At 47.9% G+C, this 17,225-nt stretch overlaps 2 protein-coding genes across 2 annotated transcripts in view; one reads left to right on the forward strand and one right to left on the reverse strand.

The window, feature by feature from the left end:
• Positions 1-10,935, reverse strand: part of LOC144609626 (centromere protein F-like) — a 23,259-nt gene extending 12,324 nt beyond the window's left edge. Inside the window, exons 1-2 of the mRNA XM_078428124.1 lie at positions 10,818-10,935; positions 3,428-3,620 (exon numbers count right to left, since the gene is read on the reverse strand). Of these exons, the coding sequence (XP_078284250.1) occupies positions 3,428-3,589 (162 nt within the window). The 5' untranslated portion in view covers positions 3,590-3,620; positions 10,818-10,935. The remainder of the gene's footprint in view (positions 1-3,427; positions 3,621-10,817) is intronic.
• The window catches only part of LOC144609627 (uncharacterized), a 23,452-nt gene continuing 16,551 nt past the window's right edge, over positions 10,325-17,225 (forward strand). Inside the window, exon 1 of the mRNA XM_078428125.1 lies at positions 10,325-10,534. Coding sequence (XP_078284251.1) covers positions 10,325-10,534 — 210 coding nt within the window. The remainder of the gene's footprint in view (positions 10,535-17,225) is intronic.

The raw sequence follows: 17,225 nt of genomic DNA on the forward strand, positions 1-17,225 counted from the left end.
CAAGTTAGGAAAAGGGGACGTACAACGAGATCTGGGTGTCCTAGTGCATCAGTCACTGAAAGGAAGCATGCAGGTACAGCAGGCAGTGAAGAAAGCCAATGGAATGTTGGCCTTCATAACAAGAGGAGTTGAGTATAGGAGCAAAGAGGTCCTTCTGCAGTTGTACAGGGTCCTATTGAGACCGCACGTGGAGTACTGTGTGCAGTTTTGGTCTCCAAATTTGAGGAAGGATATTCTTGCTATTGAGGGCGTGCAGCGTAGGTTTACTAGGTTAATTCCCGGAATGGCGGGACTTTCATATGTTGAAAGACTGGAGCGACAATCCTACACACACTACGGACAGTTTAATGTTATACCAAGCCAATTAACCTAAATACCTGTACGTTTTGTATACACTGGAATTTAGAAGGATGAGAGGAGATCTTATCGAAGATTATTAAGGGGTTGGACACGTTAGAGCCAGGAAACATGTTCCCAATGTTGGGGGAGTCCAGAACAAGGGGCCACAGTTTAAGAATAAGGGGTAGGCCATTTAGAACGGAGATGAGGAAAAACTTTTTCAGTCAAAGAGTTGTGAATCTGTGGAATTCTCTGCCTCAGAAGGCAGTGGAGGCCAATTCTCTGAATGCATTCAAGAGAGAGCTAGATAGAGCTCTTAAGGATAGCGGAGTCAGGGGGTATGGGGAGAAGGCAGGAACGGGGTACTGATTGAGAATGATCAGCCATGATCACATTGAATGGCGGTGCTAGCTCGAAGGGCCGAATGGCCTCCTCCTGTACCTATTGTCTAGATGTATGTTTAAGAGCATTGTTGTGTCGATCGTCGGTTTAAACCAGCATCTGCATTTCCTTCCTGTACACATCATTGTACAGATAGATGTCTAGAGAACAGAATGCCTTGTCAATGTCAAAGGCTCTTCGAACAGAGGTTCGATCCTGACCACGGGTGCTTGTCTGTACGTTCTCCCCGTGACCTGCGCGGGTTTTCCCCCGGGCGTTCCGGTTTCCTCCCGCACTCCAAAGACGTACAGATTTGTAGGTTAATTGGCTTCGGTGAAAAAAAAAAATCATTGTCCCCCAGTGTGTAGTGTGTGCTAGTGTAACAGGGATCGCTGGTCGGCGCGGACTCGGTGGGCCGAAGGGCCTGTTTCTGCGCTGAATCTCTAAACTAAACTACCACCCGCAATGAGACTAGTAGTTGAGTTCTTAAGAGATGTGGTTCTGACTAAAGCATTTGTGTTAGGCCTCAACTGTTTTTGTCACATTGGTTTAGTTTAGAGATGCAGGGCTGAAACAGGCCCTTCGGCCCACCGGGTCCGCGCCGCCCAGCGATCCTCGCACACTAACACTATCCTACACACACCAGTGACAATTTTTACATTTACCCAGCCAATTAACCTACCAACCTGCACGTCTTTGGAGTGTGGGAGGAAACCGAAGATCTCGGAGAAAGCCCACCTAGGCCACGGAGAGAACGTACAAACTCCGTACAGACGGCGCCCGTGGTCAGGATCGAACCCAGGTCTCCGATCCTGTGAGGCAGCAACTCTACCGCTGCGCCACCGTCCCACCTTCGGCCTAACTTGCCCACACCGGCCAACATGTCCCATCTACACTGGTCCTACCTGCCCTGCGCTTGGTCCATATCCATCCAAACCTGTCCTATCCATGGACCCGTCTAACTGTCTCTTAATCATTGGGACAGTCCCAGCCTCAACGACCTCCTCTGGCAGCTTGTACCACACACCCGCCACCCTCTGTGTGTAAAAGTTACCCCTCAGATCCCTATTGAATTTTTTCCCCTTCACCTTAAACAATAGACAATAGGTGCAGGAGGAGGACATTCGGCCCTCCGAGCCAGCACCGCCATTCAATGTGATCATGGCTGATCATTCTCAATCAGTACCCCGTTCCTGCCTTCTCCCCATACCACCTGACTCCGCTATCCTTAAGAGCTCTATCCAGCTCTCTCTTGAATGCATTCAGAGAATTGGCCTCCACTGCCTTCTGAGGCAGAGAATTCCACAGATTCACAACTCTCTGACTGAAAAAGTTTTTCCTCATCTCAGTTCTAAATGGCCTACCCCTTATTCTTAAACTGTGGCCCCTTGTTCTGGACTCCCCCAACATTGGGAACATGTTTCCTGCCTCTAACGTGTCCAACCCCTTAATAATCTTATACGTTTCAATAGACAATAGACAATAGACAATAGGTGCAGGAGTAGGCCATTCAGCCCTTCGAGCCAGCACCGCCATTCAATGCGATCATGGCTGATCACTCTCAATCAGTACCCCGTTCCTGCCTTCTCCCCATACCCCCTCACTCTGCTATCCTTAAGAGCTCTATCCAGCTCTCTCTTGAAAGCATCCAACGAACTGGCCTCCACTGCCTTCTGAGGCAGAGAATTCCACACCTTCACCACTCTCTGACTGAAAAAGTTCTTCCTCATCTCAGTTCTAAATGGCTGACCCCTTATTCTTAAACTGTGGCCCCTTGTTCTGGACTCCCCCAACATTGGGAACATGTTTCCTGCCTCTAACGTGTCCAACCCCTTAATAATCTTATACGTTTCGATAAGATCCCCTCTCATCCTTCTAAATTCCAGTGTATACAAGCCTAGTCGCTCCTGTCTTTCAACATATGACAGTCCCGCCATTCCGGGAATTAACCTGGCAAACCTACGTCCTCCGGTCCTCGATTCCCCTACTCTGGGCAAGAGACTCTGTGCGTCTACCCGATCTATTCCCTGGAATTTAGAAGGATGAGGGGGATCTTATTGAAACATATAAGATAATTAGGGGATTGGACACATTAGAGGCAGGAAACATGTTCCCAATGTTGGGGGAGTCCAGAACAAGGGGCCACACAGTTTAAGAATAAGGGGTAGGCCATTTAGAACGGAGATGAGGAAGAACTTTTTCAGTCAGAGAGTGGTGAAGGTGTGGAATTCTCTGCCTCAGAAGGCAGTGGAGGCCAGTTCGTTGGATGCTTTCAAGAGAGAGCTGGATAGAGCTCTTAAGGATAGCGGAGTGAGGGGGTACGGGGAGAAGGCGGGAACGGGGTACTGATTGAGAGTGATCAGCCATGATCGCATTGAATGGCGGTGCTGGCTCGAAGGGCTGAATGTCTATTGTCTATTGTCTATTCCTCTCATGTTTTTATACACCTCTGTACGATCACCCCTCATCCTCCTGCGCTCTGAGGAACAGAGTCCCAGCCTGCTCAACCTCTCCCTGTAGCTCGGACCCTCTAGTCCTGGCAATATAAACCCCTTATGTCCTCTTGCCCTCGATTCCCCTACTCTGGGCAAGAGACTCTGTGCATCTGCCCGATCGATTCCTCTCACAATTTTAAACACAACAAGGTTTTCTGCCACCTGGAGGATAGATGGGAAAAGTTGGGAGTCAGGGGGCGGGGGTGAGTCACCTTTAGATTTTGTTTCTGGAAGGCCGCCTCTAAACTATCCAACTGAATCTGCTTCTGTTGCTGCTCCACCTTCAGCCTCTCCAGTTGGCTCTCGTACTCCGTTATTTTCTGCACGGCCCTGCTGGGTAATTCTGACTTCCATTCTTCCAACGCCCAGCTCATGACCGCAAGGGGGCAGCATCGGCAGTCAGACCTAAAAGAGGCCAAAATATTAGCAAGTGCAATGGGATGCACAACACTGCGCGACTGGGCGGCAGAAACATAGAAAATAGGTGCAGCAGGAGGCCATTCGGCCCTTCGAGCCAGCACCGCCATTCAATGTGATCATCCACAATCAGTAACCCGTGCCTGCCTTCTCCCCATATCCCTTGATTCCGCTAGCCCCTAGAGCTCTATCTAACTCTCTTTTAAATCCAACCAGTGATTTGGCCTCCACTGCCACCTGTGGCAGAGAATTCCACAACTCTCTGGGTGAAAAAGTTCCTTCTCACCTCAGTTTTAAATGGCCTCCCCTTTATTCTTAGACTGTGTGTGTGGCCACTGGTTCTGGTTTCCTTCAACATTGGGAACATTTTTCCTGCATCTAGCTTGTCCACTCCTTTGATGATTTTATACGTCTCTATAAGATCCCCTCTCATCCTTCTAAATTCCAGTGAATACAAGCCCAGTCTTTCCAATCTTTCCTCTTATGACAGTCCCGCCATCCCGGGGATTAACCTCGTGAACCTACACTGCACCCCCCAGAGCTCTATCTTACTCTCTCTTAAATCCATCCAGTGATTCGGCCTCCACTGCCCTCTGTGGCAGAGAATTCCACAACTCTCTGGGTGAAAAGGTTCCTTCTCACCTCAGTTTTAAATGGCCTCCCCTTTATTCTAAGACTTTGTGTAGCCCCCTGGTTCTGGACTCCCCCAACATTTTTTAGTTTAGTTTAGTTCAGAGATACAGCGCGGAAACAGGCCTTTCGGCCCACCGTGTCCGCGCCGACCAGCGATCCCCGCACACTAACGCCATCCTACACACACCGGGGACAATTTACACTTGTGCCAAGCCAATTCACCTACATACCTGTACGTCTTTGGAGTGTGGGAGGAAACCGGAGATCTCGGCCACAACCCACGCAGGTCACGGGGAGAACGTACAAACTCCGTACGGACAGCGCCCGTGGTCGGGATCGAACCCGGGTCTCTGGCGCTGCAAGCGCTGTAAGGCAGCAACTCTACCGCTGCGCCGCCCTGAATTTATTTCACAAAAAGTAATTCTCCTCGTCTCTGCTCAATTACCCGAAGTCTGTCTCTTCCAGTTATTCACACTCCTGGTACTAGAAACAATTTCCCTTAGTATACAATACAATAGACAATAGGTGCAGGAGTAGGCCATTCGGCCCTTCGAGCCAGCACCGCCATTCAATGTGATTATGGCTGATCATTCTCAATCAGTACCCCGTTCCTGCTTTCTCCCCATACCCCCTGACTCCGCTATCCTTAAGAGCTCTATCTAGCTCTCTCTTGAATGTATTCAGAGAAATGGCCTCCACTGCCCTCTGAGGCAGAGAATTCCACAGATACACAACTCTCTGACTAAAAAAGTTTTTCCTCGTCTCAGTTCTAAATGGCCTACCCCTTATCCTTAAACTGTGGCCCCTGGTTCTGGATTCCCCCAACGTTGGGAACATGTTTCCTGCCTCTAACGTGTCCAACCCCTTAATAATCTTATACGTTTCGATAAGATCCCCTCTCATCCTTCTAAATTCCAGTGTATAGGCTCAGTGAAGCTGCTGCCTCACAGCGCCAGTGACCCGGGTTCGATCCTGACCACTGGTGCAGTCTGTACGGAGTTTGCACGTTCCCACCCGTGACCACTCCAGTTTTCTCCGGTTCCCTCCCATATCCCAAAGGCGTGCAGGATTTTGCACGTTAATTGGCTGCTGTGAACTAGATTTACCTCGGCTGCTTTAGTTTTAACCTGTCCACACAAAATATCGGAGGGACTCAGCGGGACAGGCAGCATCTCTGGCCTACATGGACAGGCGACGTTTCGGGTCGAGCGAGACCCTTCTTCCGACTCAGACTCAGACCGAGTCTAGTTTACAGCCCTCATTGAAACTTCCCGAATAGTGAAAGGCCACGACAGAGTGGATAGAAACATAGAAAATAGGTGCAGGAGTAGGCCATTCGGCCCTTCGAGCCTGTACGCACCGCCATTCAATATGATCATGGCTGATCATCCAGCTCAGTAACCTGTACCTGCCTTCTCTCCATACCCCCTGATCCCTTTAGCCACAAGGGCCACATCTAACTCCCTCTTAAATATAGCCAATGAACTGGCCTCAACTACCTTCTGTGGCAGAGAATTCCACAGACTCACCACTCTGTGTGAAAAAATGTTTTCTTATCTCGGTCCTAAAAGACTTCCCCCTTATCCTTAAGCTGTGACCCCTGGTTCTGGACTTCCCCAACATCGGGAACACTCTTCCCGCATCTAGCCTCTCCAACCCCTTAAGAATTTTATATGTTTCAATAAGATCCCCCCTCAGTCTTCTAAATTCCAGCGAGTATAAGCCCAGTCTTTCTTCATATGAAAGTCCTGCCATCCCAGGGATCAATCTGGTGAACCTTCTCTGTACTCCCTCTAAGGCTAGAATGTCTTTCCTCAGATTAGGAGACCAAAACTGTACACAATACTCCAGGTGCGGTCTCAAAGGCCCTGTACAACTGCAGCAGAACCTCCCTGCTCCTATACTCAAATCCTCTTGCTATGAATGCTAACATACCATTCGCTTTCTTCACTGTGGATAGGATGTTTCCACTAGTGGGCGAGTCCAGGACCAGAGGGCACAGCCTCAGAATTAAAGGACGTTCTTTCAGAAAGGAGACGAGGAGAAATTTCTTTAGTCAGAGGGTGGTGAATCTGTGGAATTCTTCGACACAGAAGGCTGTGGAGGCCGTCAGATGATATATTTAAGGCAGAGATGGAGAGATAATTGATTAGCATTCAAGGGAGAGCTAGATAGAGCTCTTAAGGATAGCGGAGACAGGGGGTACGGGGAGAAGGCAGGAACGGGGTACTGATTGAGAATGATCAGCCATGATCACATTGAATGGTGGTGCTGGCTCGAAGGACCAAATGGCCTACTCCTGCACCTATTATCACCTATTGTCTATTATCACCTATCCACGTTCTCCAGAGATGCTGCCTGCCCCGCTGAGTTACTCCAGCACTTTGTGTCTTATTTTGTAAACCAGCATCTGCCGTTCTGAGTGCCTACATGGTAGATCATCGAGTTTTTGAGGCACCATATCTGAGGATGTGCTGGCTCTGGAGAGGGTCCAGAGGAGGTTTATAAGAACGATTCCAGGGATGAGTAGGTTAACCTATGATGAGCGTTTGTTGGCACTGGGCCTGTACTCGCTGGAGTTTAGAAGGATGAGGGGGTAACCTCATTGAAACATGCAGAATAGTGAAAGGCCTGGATAAAGTGGATGTGGAGAGGATGTTTCCACTAGTGGGAGAGTCTAGGACCAGAGGTCACGGCCTCAGAATTAAAGGACGTTCTTTTAGGTAGGAGATGAGGAGATATTTCTTTAGTCAGAGGGTGGCGAAACTGTGGAATTCTTTGCCACAGTCAAAAGGCTGTAGAGATCAAGTCAGTGGATATTTTAAGGCAGAGATAGATTTTTAAATAGTACAGGTGTCAGAGATTTGATTGAATGGCAGAGTAGACTTCTAATTCTACTCCTGGCACTTATGATCTCAAAAGTTCACATTATTTCTGAATTCACCTCTCTATAGAAATATAGAAACATAGAAAATAGGTGCAGGAGTAGGCCATTCGGCCCTTCGAGCCTGCACCGCCATTCAATATGATCATGGCTGATCATCCAACTCAGTATCCCGTACCTGCCTTCTCTCCATATCCCCTGACCCCTTTAGCCACATCTAACTCCCTCTTAAATATAGCCAATGAACTGGCCTCAACTACCTTCTGTGGCAGAGAATTCCACAGATTCACCACTCTCTGTGTGAAAAATAACTTTCTCATCTCGGTCCTAAAAGACTTCCCCCTTATCCTTAAACTGTGACCCCTTGTTCTGGACTTCCCCAACATCGGGAACAATCTTCCTGCATCTAGCCCCTTAAGAATTTTGTACGTTTCTATAAGATCCCCCCTCAATCTTCTAAATTCCAGCGAGTACAAGCCGAGTCTATCTTCATATGAAAGTCCTGCCATCCCAGGGATCAATCTGGTGAACCTTCTCTGTACTCCCTCTATGGCAAGAATGTCTTTCCTCAGATTAGACCAAAACTGTACGCAATACTCCAGGTGTGGTCTCACCAATGCCCTGTACAACTGCAGCAGAACCTCCCTGCTCCTATACTCAAATCCCCTCGCTATTCATGCCAACATACCATTCGCTTTCTTCACTGCCTGCTGCACCTGCATGCCTACTTTCAATGACTGGTGTACCACGACACCCAGGTCTCGTTGCATCTCCCCTTCTCCTAATCGGCCACCATTCAGGTAATAGTCTGTTTTCCTGTTCTTGCCACCAAAGTGGATAACCTCACATTTATCCACATTATACTGCATCTGCCATGCATTTGCCCACTCACCTAACCTATCCAAGTCACGTTGCAGCCTCCTAGCATCCTCCTCACAGCTAACACTGCCCCCCCAGCTTCGTGTCATCCGCAAACTTGGAGATGTTGCATTCAATTCCCTCGTCCAAATCATTAATATATATTGTAAATAACTGGGGTCCCAGCACTGAGCCTTGCGGTACCCCACTAGTCACTGCCTGCCATTCCGCAAAGGACCCGAAAAAAAGAAAATTCTATTTCTACTCCTGGCATTTATGATCTCAAATGTTCACATTATTTCTGAATTCACCTCTCTGATGTTCTCCAGAGGTTTCTGCCTGATCGCAGTTACTCCAGCACTTTGTGTCTGTTTTTGTAAACCAACATCTGCAGTTCCTTGTGCCTCTGTGACACAGCAGGAAACACCTTAGACCGTCAATAGAGTTAGATTTAGCTCTTAGGGCTAAGGGAACCAAGGGATATGGGGGGAAATTCCGGAACGGGGTACTGATTTTGGATGATCAAAATGGCCTACTCAGGCACCTGTTTTCTATGTAATAAAACCTTATATTTTTTCAATTAACCTGCCCATTTTCTCCACAGATGCTACCTGACCCACTGAGTTATTCCAGCACGTTGTGTCTATTTTTTTTTCCTTCTGTACCATGGGTCAAAAGGTTCTTATAGTCAAAAGCCCCACAATAATCACGGTGGCGCAGCGGTAAAGTTGCTTCCTCACGGCCCCATAGAACAGTGTTAATGTGCGGGGATCGCTGGTCGGCGCGGACTCAGTGGGCTGAAGGGCCTGTTTCCGCGCTGTATCTCTAAACGAAACTTTATTCCTACTACCAAAATGCACGACTCCACGCTTTGCTATACTATTCCATCTTGTCGGGGCGCTTTTATCGAAACATAGAAAATAGGTGCAGGAATAGACCATTCGGCACTTTGAGCCAAAATGATCCAAAATCAGTACCCCATTCCTGCTTTCTCCCCATATTCCTTGATTCCGTTAGCCCTAAAAGCTAAATCTAACTCTCTCTGTGAAAACATCCAGTGAATTGGTCTCCACTGCCTTCTGCGGCAGAGAATTCCACAGATTCACAACTCTCTTGGTGAAAAGGTTTTCCTCATCTCAGTCCGAAATGGCTGACCCCTTATTTTTAAACTGTGACCCCTGGTTCCGGACTCCCCCCCCCTTACATCTGGAATATTTTTCCTGCATCTACTCTGTCCAATCCCTTAAGAATTTTATATGTTTCTATAAGATCCCCTCTCATCCTTATAAATTCCAGTGAATATAAGCCCAGTCGAGCTATTATTTCATCATGTCAGTCCCGCCATCCTGGGAATTCACCTGCACTCCCTCAACGGGGTTGAAACTATAGAGCACAGAACCCCTTCCCAAAGTCACATAGCTGCTGCCAGCAGTCATTTCTGAATGGTCGATGAAAATCAAAACAACTGCAGATACTGGACCTCTGAAGTAGTCTATTCTCCCACACAGTCTCACAGGGCAGCAGGGTGGCTCAGCGGTAGAGTCGCTGCCTCACAGCGCCAGAGACACGGGTTCGATACTGACCACGGGTGCTGTCTGTACAGAGTTTGTGACCCGCGTGAACTTTATCCGGGTGCTCTGGCTTCCTCCCAGCTTCATCCCCAGGGCCATAGCTGCCATGAACCGGTCCTGCTGAGCCGGATGGTCACATCGCACAGCGAACCGGCACAGACCTACTTGCACTTTATTCTGTTTTAAAACTGTTTCTAATTTTGTTTCAATGGGTTGTATAAATTTATACTGATTAATTTATTGCATCGTATGGGAGGCGCATTCCCAATCTCGTTGTACCCTGTACAATGACAATAAAGATATATTGTATTGTATTGTAGTAGGATATATGTGTGTATGTGTACGTGTGTGTATATATGCACACATATATAGATATATATACATATATGTTTGTATGTGTATGTATGTATGTGTGTATGTATGTATGTATGTTTGTATGTATGTATGTATGTATGTATGAATGTATGTATGTATGTATGTATGTATGTATGTATGTATGTATGTATGTGTGTATGTATGTATGTGTGCGTGTAGATAGACACAAAATGCTGGAGTAACTCAGCGGGACAGGCAGCATCTCTGGAGAGAAGGAATGGGTGACGTTTCGGGTCGAGACCCTGCTTCAGTCTGATTCATTCAGACAGACCTATTCATTCCTTCTCTCTAGAGATGCTGCCTGACCCGTTGAGTTACTCCAGCATTCTGTGTCTACCTTGGGTGCAGCTTGTGTTGGCTCAGCTGGGGAGATGGTCCCCAGTCACCTGACAGTGCTTGACATCGCACCGCGCAACCAAACTCCCGCCGGGCTCCACGTGGCCGTGACGTCAGCCTGCCAGCCAGGCAGCGGCCTCAGCCAATCGCGGGGAGGAGCCTCGGCCCGCCTCCGCCCGCCGGCCAATCGCCGCCGAGGGGAGGCGGGACTCCGCCGGCCGGCCCAGCAAGTTCGGTTGACCGAAGTGTGTGTGTGTGTGTGTGGGGTGGGGAAAAAAAACCACTTTTTATTTTTTTTAATTTAAAAGCTTTTTCCGACTCGATGACACATTTTTCCCACTCGGATGTTAAACTTTCCAAACAACCCGTTCAAAAGAGACCCAAAGTGGAGATGAATGACTTAAATAAACAACAAAAAACACAAAAAAACAATTAAAAAACAGGCAATTTTGCAAAGCAAATCAAAACATTTTCACTTTTAAAACCATTTTGCAACTTTGAGGATTTTGGTTTTTTTTTGCAACTTACCGAGTAATGGATTGCGTTTCCTTCGGGGGATTTGTGAAGCGTTTCGGGCGAGATTAGAGGGGGGTTTCTTGTTTTGTTTTGTTTTTAATTGAAGTTTCGCCTCTTCACTCTCTCTCTGGCGGTGTGCACTGATTGGGTGACGTCACCACGCCGGGTGGAGGGAGGGGATTGTGCGTCATGACGCCCGGTGTCATCCCGCTCCCCCCCCCCCCCGATCCGGCCTTACTGATTGGGGGACGTCACCGCGCCGGGTGGAGGGCGGATTGTGCGTCATGACTCACGGTGTCCGCCCGCTCCCCCCGACCCGCGCACTGATTTGGTGACGTCACAGCGCAGGGTGGACGGCGACGGGTATTGTGCGTCACGACGCGCGGTGCCCGCCGGCCCGTCCTCGTTGCCCTGGCAACCGCTCTAAAGGGCCTGGGAGGGGGGGAGTGGGAGAGGGGAGGGCTCAAGGTCAAGGGTCAAGAGAGTGTCTTCTTGTCCTATGTCCCAGATAGAACAATTAAATTCTTACTTCGTAGGCAGACACGACATGAAAATGCTGGAGTAACTCAGCGGGACCGGCAACATCTCTGGAGAGAAGGGTCTCGACCCTAAACGCCACCCATTCCTTCTCCCTATAGATGCTGCCCGACCTGCTGAGTTACTCCAGCTTTTCCAGTCCACCTTCGATTTAAACCAGTGCCTGCAGTTCTTTCCTACAAATTAAATTCTTACTTTCAGCAGCACAACAGAATATGCAAACACGGTACCCTGCAAACAATATAATAAACGAGAATAAAAAGTTCAGTGTGTGTATACATATACACACACACACACACACACACACACATATACACACACACATATACACACACACACACGCACACACATACATATATATAAGATCATAAAGTTTGGAATTTAGAAGGATGAGGGGATTTTATCGAAACATACAAGATTATTAAGGGGTTGGACACGTTAGAGGCAGGAAACATGTTCCCAATGTTGGGGGAGTCCAGAACCAGGGGTCACAGTTTAAGAATAAGGGGTAGGCCATTTAGAACGGAGATGAGGAAAAACTTTTTCAGCCAGAGAGTTGTGAATCTGTGGAATTCTCTGCCTCAGAAGGCAGTGGAGGCCAATTCTCTGAATGCATTCAAGAGAGAGCTAGATAGAGCTCTTAAGGATAGCGGAGTCAGGGGGTATGGGGAGAAGGCATGAACGGGGTACTGATTGAGAATGATCAGCCATGATCACATTGAATGGCGGTGCTGGCTCGAAGGGCCGAATGGCCTCCTCCTGCGTCTATTGTCATAAGTGATAGGAATAGAATTAGGCCAATCAAGTCTACTCCGCCATTCAATCATGGCTGATCTATCTCTCCCTCCCAACCCCTTTCTCCTGCCTTCTCCCCATAACCCCTGGCCGCCGTACTAATCAATTATCTCTCCATCTGCCTTAAATATATCCTCTGATGGCCTCCACAGCTTTCTGTGTCGAAGAATTCCACAGATTCACCACCCTCTGACTAAAGAAATTTCTCCTCGTCTCCTTTCTAAAAGAACGTCCTTTAATTCTGAGGCTGTGCCCTCTGGTCCTGGACTCGCCCACTAGTGGAAACATCCTGTCCGCATCCACTCTGTCGTGGCCTTTCACTATTCGGGAAGTTTCAATGAGGGCTGCAAACTAGAAGTAATTATGAGTATGTTTACATGCAAATTCCTTGTATGTATACATACGTAGCTAATAAAATTTATTCAGTATCCCGGAAGGAGGAATCAGATCACCAAAACTTGCTTTCAAAGTCAGATTGCTTCAGAGGAGAGCTCGTGTTCTGATCTCAACGCCAGTCAGTAAAACAGCGGCAGGTTTTAAAAAAAAGTGTTAGTTGAAAGCAGACACGCAGGTAAACAAGCCCCGACAGGCGACAGAAAAAAGGCAGGTTGGTCAGTCCACCGTTCCAACAAAAACCCTGGAGCAAAATGGTTGAGGGTAACGTCTTCGAGTCCTCAATCTGCATTTTTCATGAAGATTTCAACTCAATTGAACATCGCCATCCTAAATAAACGTTACTAGACCCCACTTACCAAAAAACAGTCGCCTGGTTTTCTACCACGAATGAGTATCAGCAGACGGTGAACTGATGTGTTCTGGACAAGCGCAGGGATCGGAATAGAGTTTAAAAAATGAGAACATTTGTTTGCTCGTCAAAGCTGAAAACTGGTTTTACCTGTTTCGTGTGGTCTGTGCCTTTAAAAAAAAAAAGAATCTCACTGGTCATAGACCTTTTTTTTAAACTTAGGTTTCATCCTCGGCTGTTGATGTTGATTCTTTGAAACCACAGGTAGATCGACAGCATACAGATCTTTTCACCCAGAGAGTTGTGAAGCTGCGGAATTCTCTGCCACAGAAGGCAGCGGAGGCCAATTCACTGGATGTTTTCAAGGGAGAGTTCGATATAGCTCTGAGGGCTAACGGAATCAAGGGGTATGGGGAGAAAGCAGGAACAGGATACTGATTTAGAATGATCAGCCATGATCACATTGAATGGCGGTGCTGGCTCGAAGGGCCGAATGGCCTCCTCCTGCACCTATTTTTCTATGTTTCTATACTCATTCTTCCAGGTCTGTGTCGCGTGCCATTTATATGGGGCACGATGTCTCGTTTATGCTGGCAACCTTTACACTGCATCTCATCTCAGATTTTACTGTTGGGTGATTTTACTGGATATTTTTAAGGCGGAATAATTGCACGTTCCTTTAGAGCGAGGAGGAATTTCTTTAGTCAGTGGGCGGTGAATCTGTGGAATTCATTGCCACAGAGGGCTGTGGAGGCCAAGTCAGTGGATATTTTTAAGACAGGGATATAGATAGATAGATTCTTGATTAGTGCGGGTGTGTCAGGGGTTATGGGGAGAATTCCAAAGATTCACTGCTGGCGGGACCTTACCTGATGGACCTTGCCCGACGGCTTAACCGAGAGTGGAGATGGAGACGTCGGACGCGAGGAGCGAGGGCCGGTGGGAGGGTGAACCGGGTTAATGCCTCCAGTGAGGTCAAGGCTGACTGCAGGAGGACCACCCTGAACTACAAAGATGGCCGGGCGGCGAGAGAAGAGATTGTGTTCGCTGAACTGCACCAGCTGCTCCATCGAGCGCGCGGGCCGACCAGACTTTAGACTTTGAATAATAGAAACATACAAACATAAAAAATAGGTGCACGAGTAGGCCATTCGGCCCTTCGAGCCTGCACCGCCATTCAATATGATCATGGCTGATCATCCAACTCAGTAACCCGTACCTGCCTTCTCTCCAAACCCCCTGATCCCTTTAGCCACAAGGGCCACAACTCCCTCTTAAATATAGCCAATGAACTGGCCTCAACTACCTTCTGTGGCAGACAATTCCACAGATTCACCACTCTCTGCGTGAAAATAAACTTTCTCATCTCGGTCCTAAAAGACTTCCCCCTTATCCTTAAACTGTGACCCCTTGTTCTGGACTTCCCCAACATCGGGAACAATCTTCCTGACAACCCAGTGAAACAAAATTAGAAACAGTTTTAAAACAGTATAAAGTTTAGATTTTTTTAGATTGTCCAACCCCTTAAGAATTTTGTACGTTTCTATAATGGTGCCAAAAATGGCGGTGGCATCATGTGTAATACAAGTCTGAAGAAGGGTCTCGACCCGAAACGTCGCCCATTCCTTCTCTCCTGAGATGCTGCCTGACCCGCTGAGTTACTCCAGCATTTTGTGAACATGCAAAGGGAATCTCACTGTGCAGTTGTGCGTGCAGTACGTGACAAATAAAACACTGTTGACTATTCTGAGAGCACAGGTTTCTGTGCACCTGTTTTCAATGCCTGGGCCCTTAATTTGGACTCTGTCCAACGTTCATGACTCAGCCACTGGTGAGAATATTTCCACCCCCAACCTGCCAAGCCCCACAAGGACCATTTATGTTTCCATCCCTGCATGTTTGTCACCCAGAGAATGATGAGAACAGGCAAATTGCTTCCACGGGGAGCAGTTGACAAGAACGGCACAGATCGGGGGCGGCGCAGCGGTAGAGTTGCTGCCTCACAGCGCCAGAGGACCCAGGTGCAACCTTGACCACGGGTGCCTGGCTGTACTTCCTCCCCGCGACCTGCGGGGGTTTTCTCCGGGATCCCCCTCCAAAGATGTCCCAAAGACGCGGAGGTGTGTAGGTTAATTGGGTAGGTAAAATTGTAAATTGTTCCCAGTGTGTGTCGAATAGAGTGCGGGCATCACCTGTCGGCGTGGGCCGAAGGGCCCGTTTCCACGCTGTATCTCTAAACTAAACTAAAGAACATAGAACAGTTCAACGCACGAACGGGGCCCTTTGGCCCACAGAGATTGTGCCGAACATGATGCACAATTAAACTATCTTCTGCTGGTATGTGATCCTTATCCCTCTATTCACTGCACCTTGATGAGCCTATCTAAGAGCCTATCTAATAGCATCGGGCAGACGCTACAAGGCCTTCTACGCCCGCACCTCCAGACTCAGGAACAGCTTCATCCCCAGGGCCATAGCTGCCATGAACCGGTCCTGCTGAGCCGGACGGTCACATCGCACAGCGAACCGGCACAGACCTACTTGAACGCTGGGCGGCGCGGACCCGGTGGGCCGAAGGGCCTGTTTCCGCGCTGTATCTCTCAATCTAAAAAAATCTAAACTTTATACTGTTTTAAAACTGTTTCTAATTTTGTTTCACTGGGTTGTATAAATTTAGCTCATTCATTTATTGCATCGTACGGAAGGCACATTCCCAATCTCGTTGTACTCCTGTACAATGACAATAAGATAGAAACATAGAAACATAGAAAATACGTGCAGGAGTAGGCCATTCGGCCCTTCGAGCCTGCACCGCCATTCAATATGATCATGGCTGATCATCCAGCTCAGTAACCTGTACCTGCCTTCTCTCCATACCCCCTGATCCCTTTAGCCACAAGGGCCACATCTAACTCCCTCTTAAATATAGCCAATGAACTGGCCTCAACTACCTTCTGTGGCAGAGAATTCCACAGACTCACCACTCTCTGTGTGAAGAAATGTTTTCTCATCTCGGTCCTAAAAGACTTCCCCCTTATCCTTAAGCTGTGACCCCTGGTTCTGGACTCCCCCAAGATCGGGAACAATCTTCCCGCATCTAGCCTCTCCAACCCCTTAAGAATTTTATATGTTTCTATAAGATCCCCCCTCAGTCTTCTAAATTCCAGCGAGTACAAGCCTAGTCTATCCAGTCTTTCTTCATATGAAAGTCCCACCATCCCAGGGATCAATCTGGTGAACCTTCTCTGTACTCCCTCTAAGGCAAGAACGTCTTTCCTCAGATTAGCAGACCAAAACTGCACACAATACTCCAGGTGCGGTCTCACCAATGCCCTGTACAACTGCAGTAGAACCTCCCTGCTCCTAAACTCAAATCCTCTTGCTATGAATGCCAACATACCATTCGCTACCAAGATATATTGTATTGTATTGTATTGTATTGTATTGTATTAAACACCACTGTTCTGCCTCCACCATCACCCTTGGCAATGCGTTCCAGGCCCCCACCACCACTCTGTTTTGAAAAAAACTTGCCCCGCACATCTTGGCAGGTATTGGTAGCAATTTTTATTTAAAATACCTTCCTCGAGTTATAATACAGTAACCGGTACAAATTCAAAAACGGCTTTTTAACAGGTTATCAAAAGAATTCATATATATATATTACACACACGCACACACGCACATAGGGGATACAAAAATTAAGGAAAGCAACAAGCTCAGTGCTTTGTTCCAACTCACTGTGCCACTGTGAGAGAAGGCCGCATCGCAACCCCATCTCAGCTACTGTCTCTACCCAGAGACCAAAAGATACCTCCTCCCTCTCATCTGCCAAGCCATCCAAGGACTCAGGATATGGGGGGTGGGGGGGGGGGGGGAACGAGAGAAAATAACCTACAAGTAAATATTAGTCAGTATAACAATCAACTTAAGCAATTCATTACACGGGGGGGGGGAACAGCTCAAGATGAATCTCTGGGAGCTTTTCAGCGCCAGAGTTGGTCAAAGTGCAACCGTGTTTATAAATCGCAAATATCCTATGCATGATACTCGATCAGTGGCACGTTATTCAGTTTTCGGCCAGAGAGACTTGAAGCAAGTCAGTCCCATGATCCCAATAGCTAGCCGGGCGAGTCTAGGCCAAAGATACGAGAGGTATCACAAAATGCTGGGGTAACTCAGCGGGTCAGGCAGCATCTAGGAGAGAGGGAATGGGTGACGTTTCGGGTCGAGACCCTTCTTCAGACTAGAAGGATCTCGACCCGAAACGTCACCCATTCCCTCTCTCCTAAGATGCTGCCTGACCCGCTGAGTTACTCCGGCATTTTGTGGTACCTTCGATT

This window comes from Rhinoraja longicauda, chromosome 34, assembly GCF_053455715.1.
Source record: "Rhinoraja longicauda isolate Sanriku21f chromosome 34, sRhiLon1.1, whole genome shotgun sequence".
Classification (NCBI taxonomy): domain Eukaryota; kingdom Metazoa; phylum Chordata; class Chondrichthyes; order Rajiformes; family Arhynchobatidae; genus Rhinoraja; species Rhinoraja longicauda.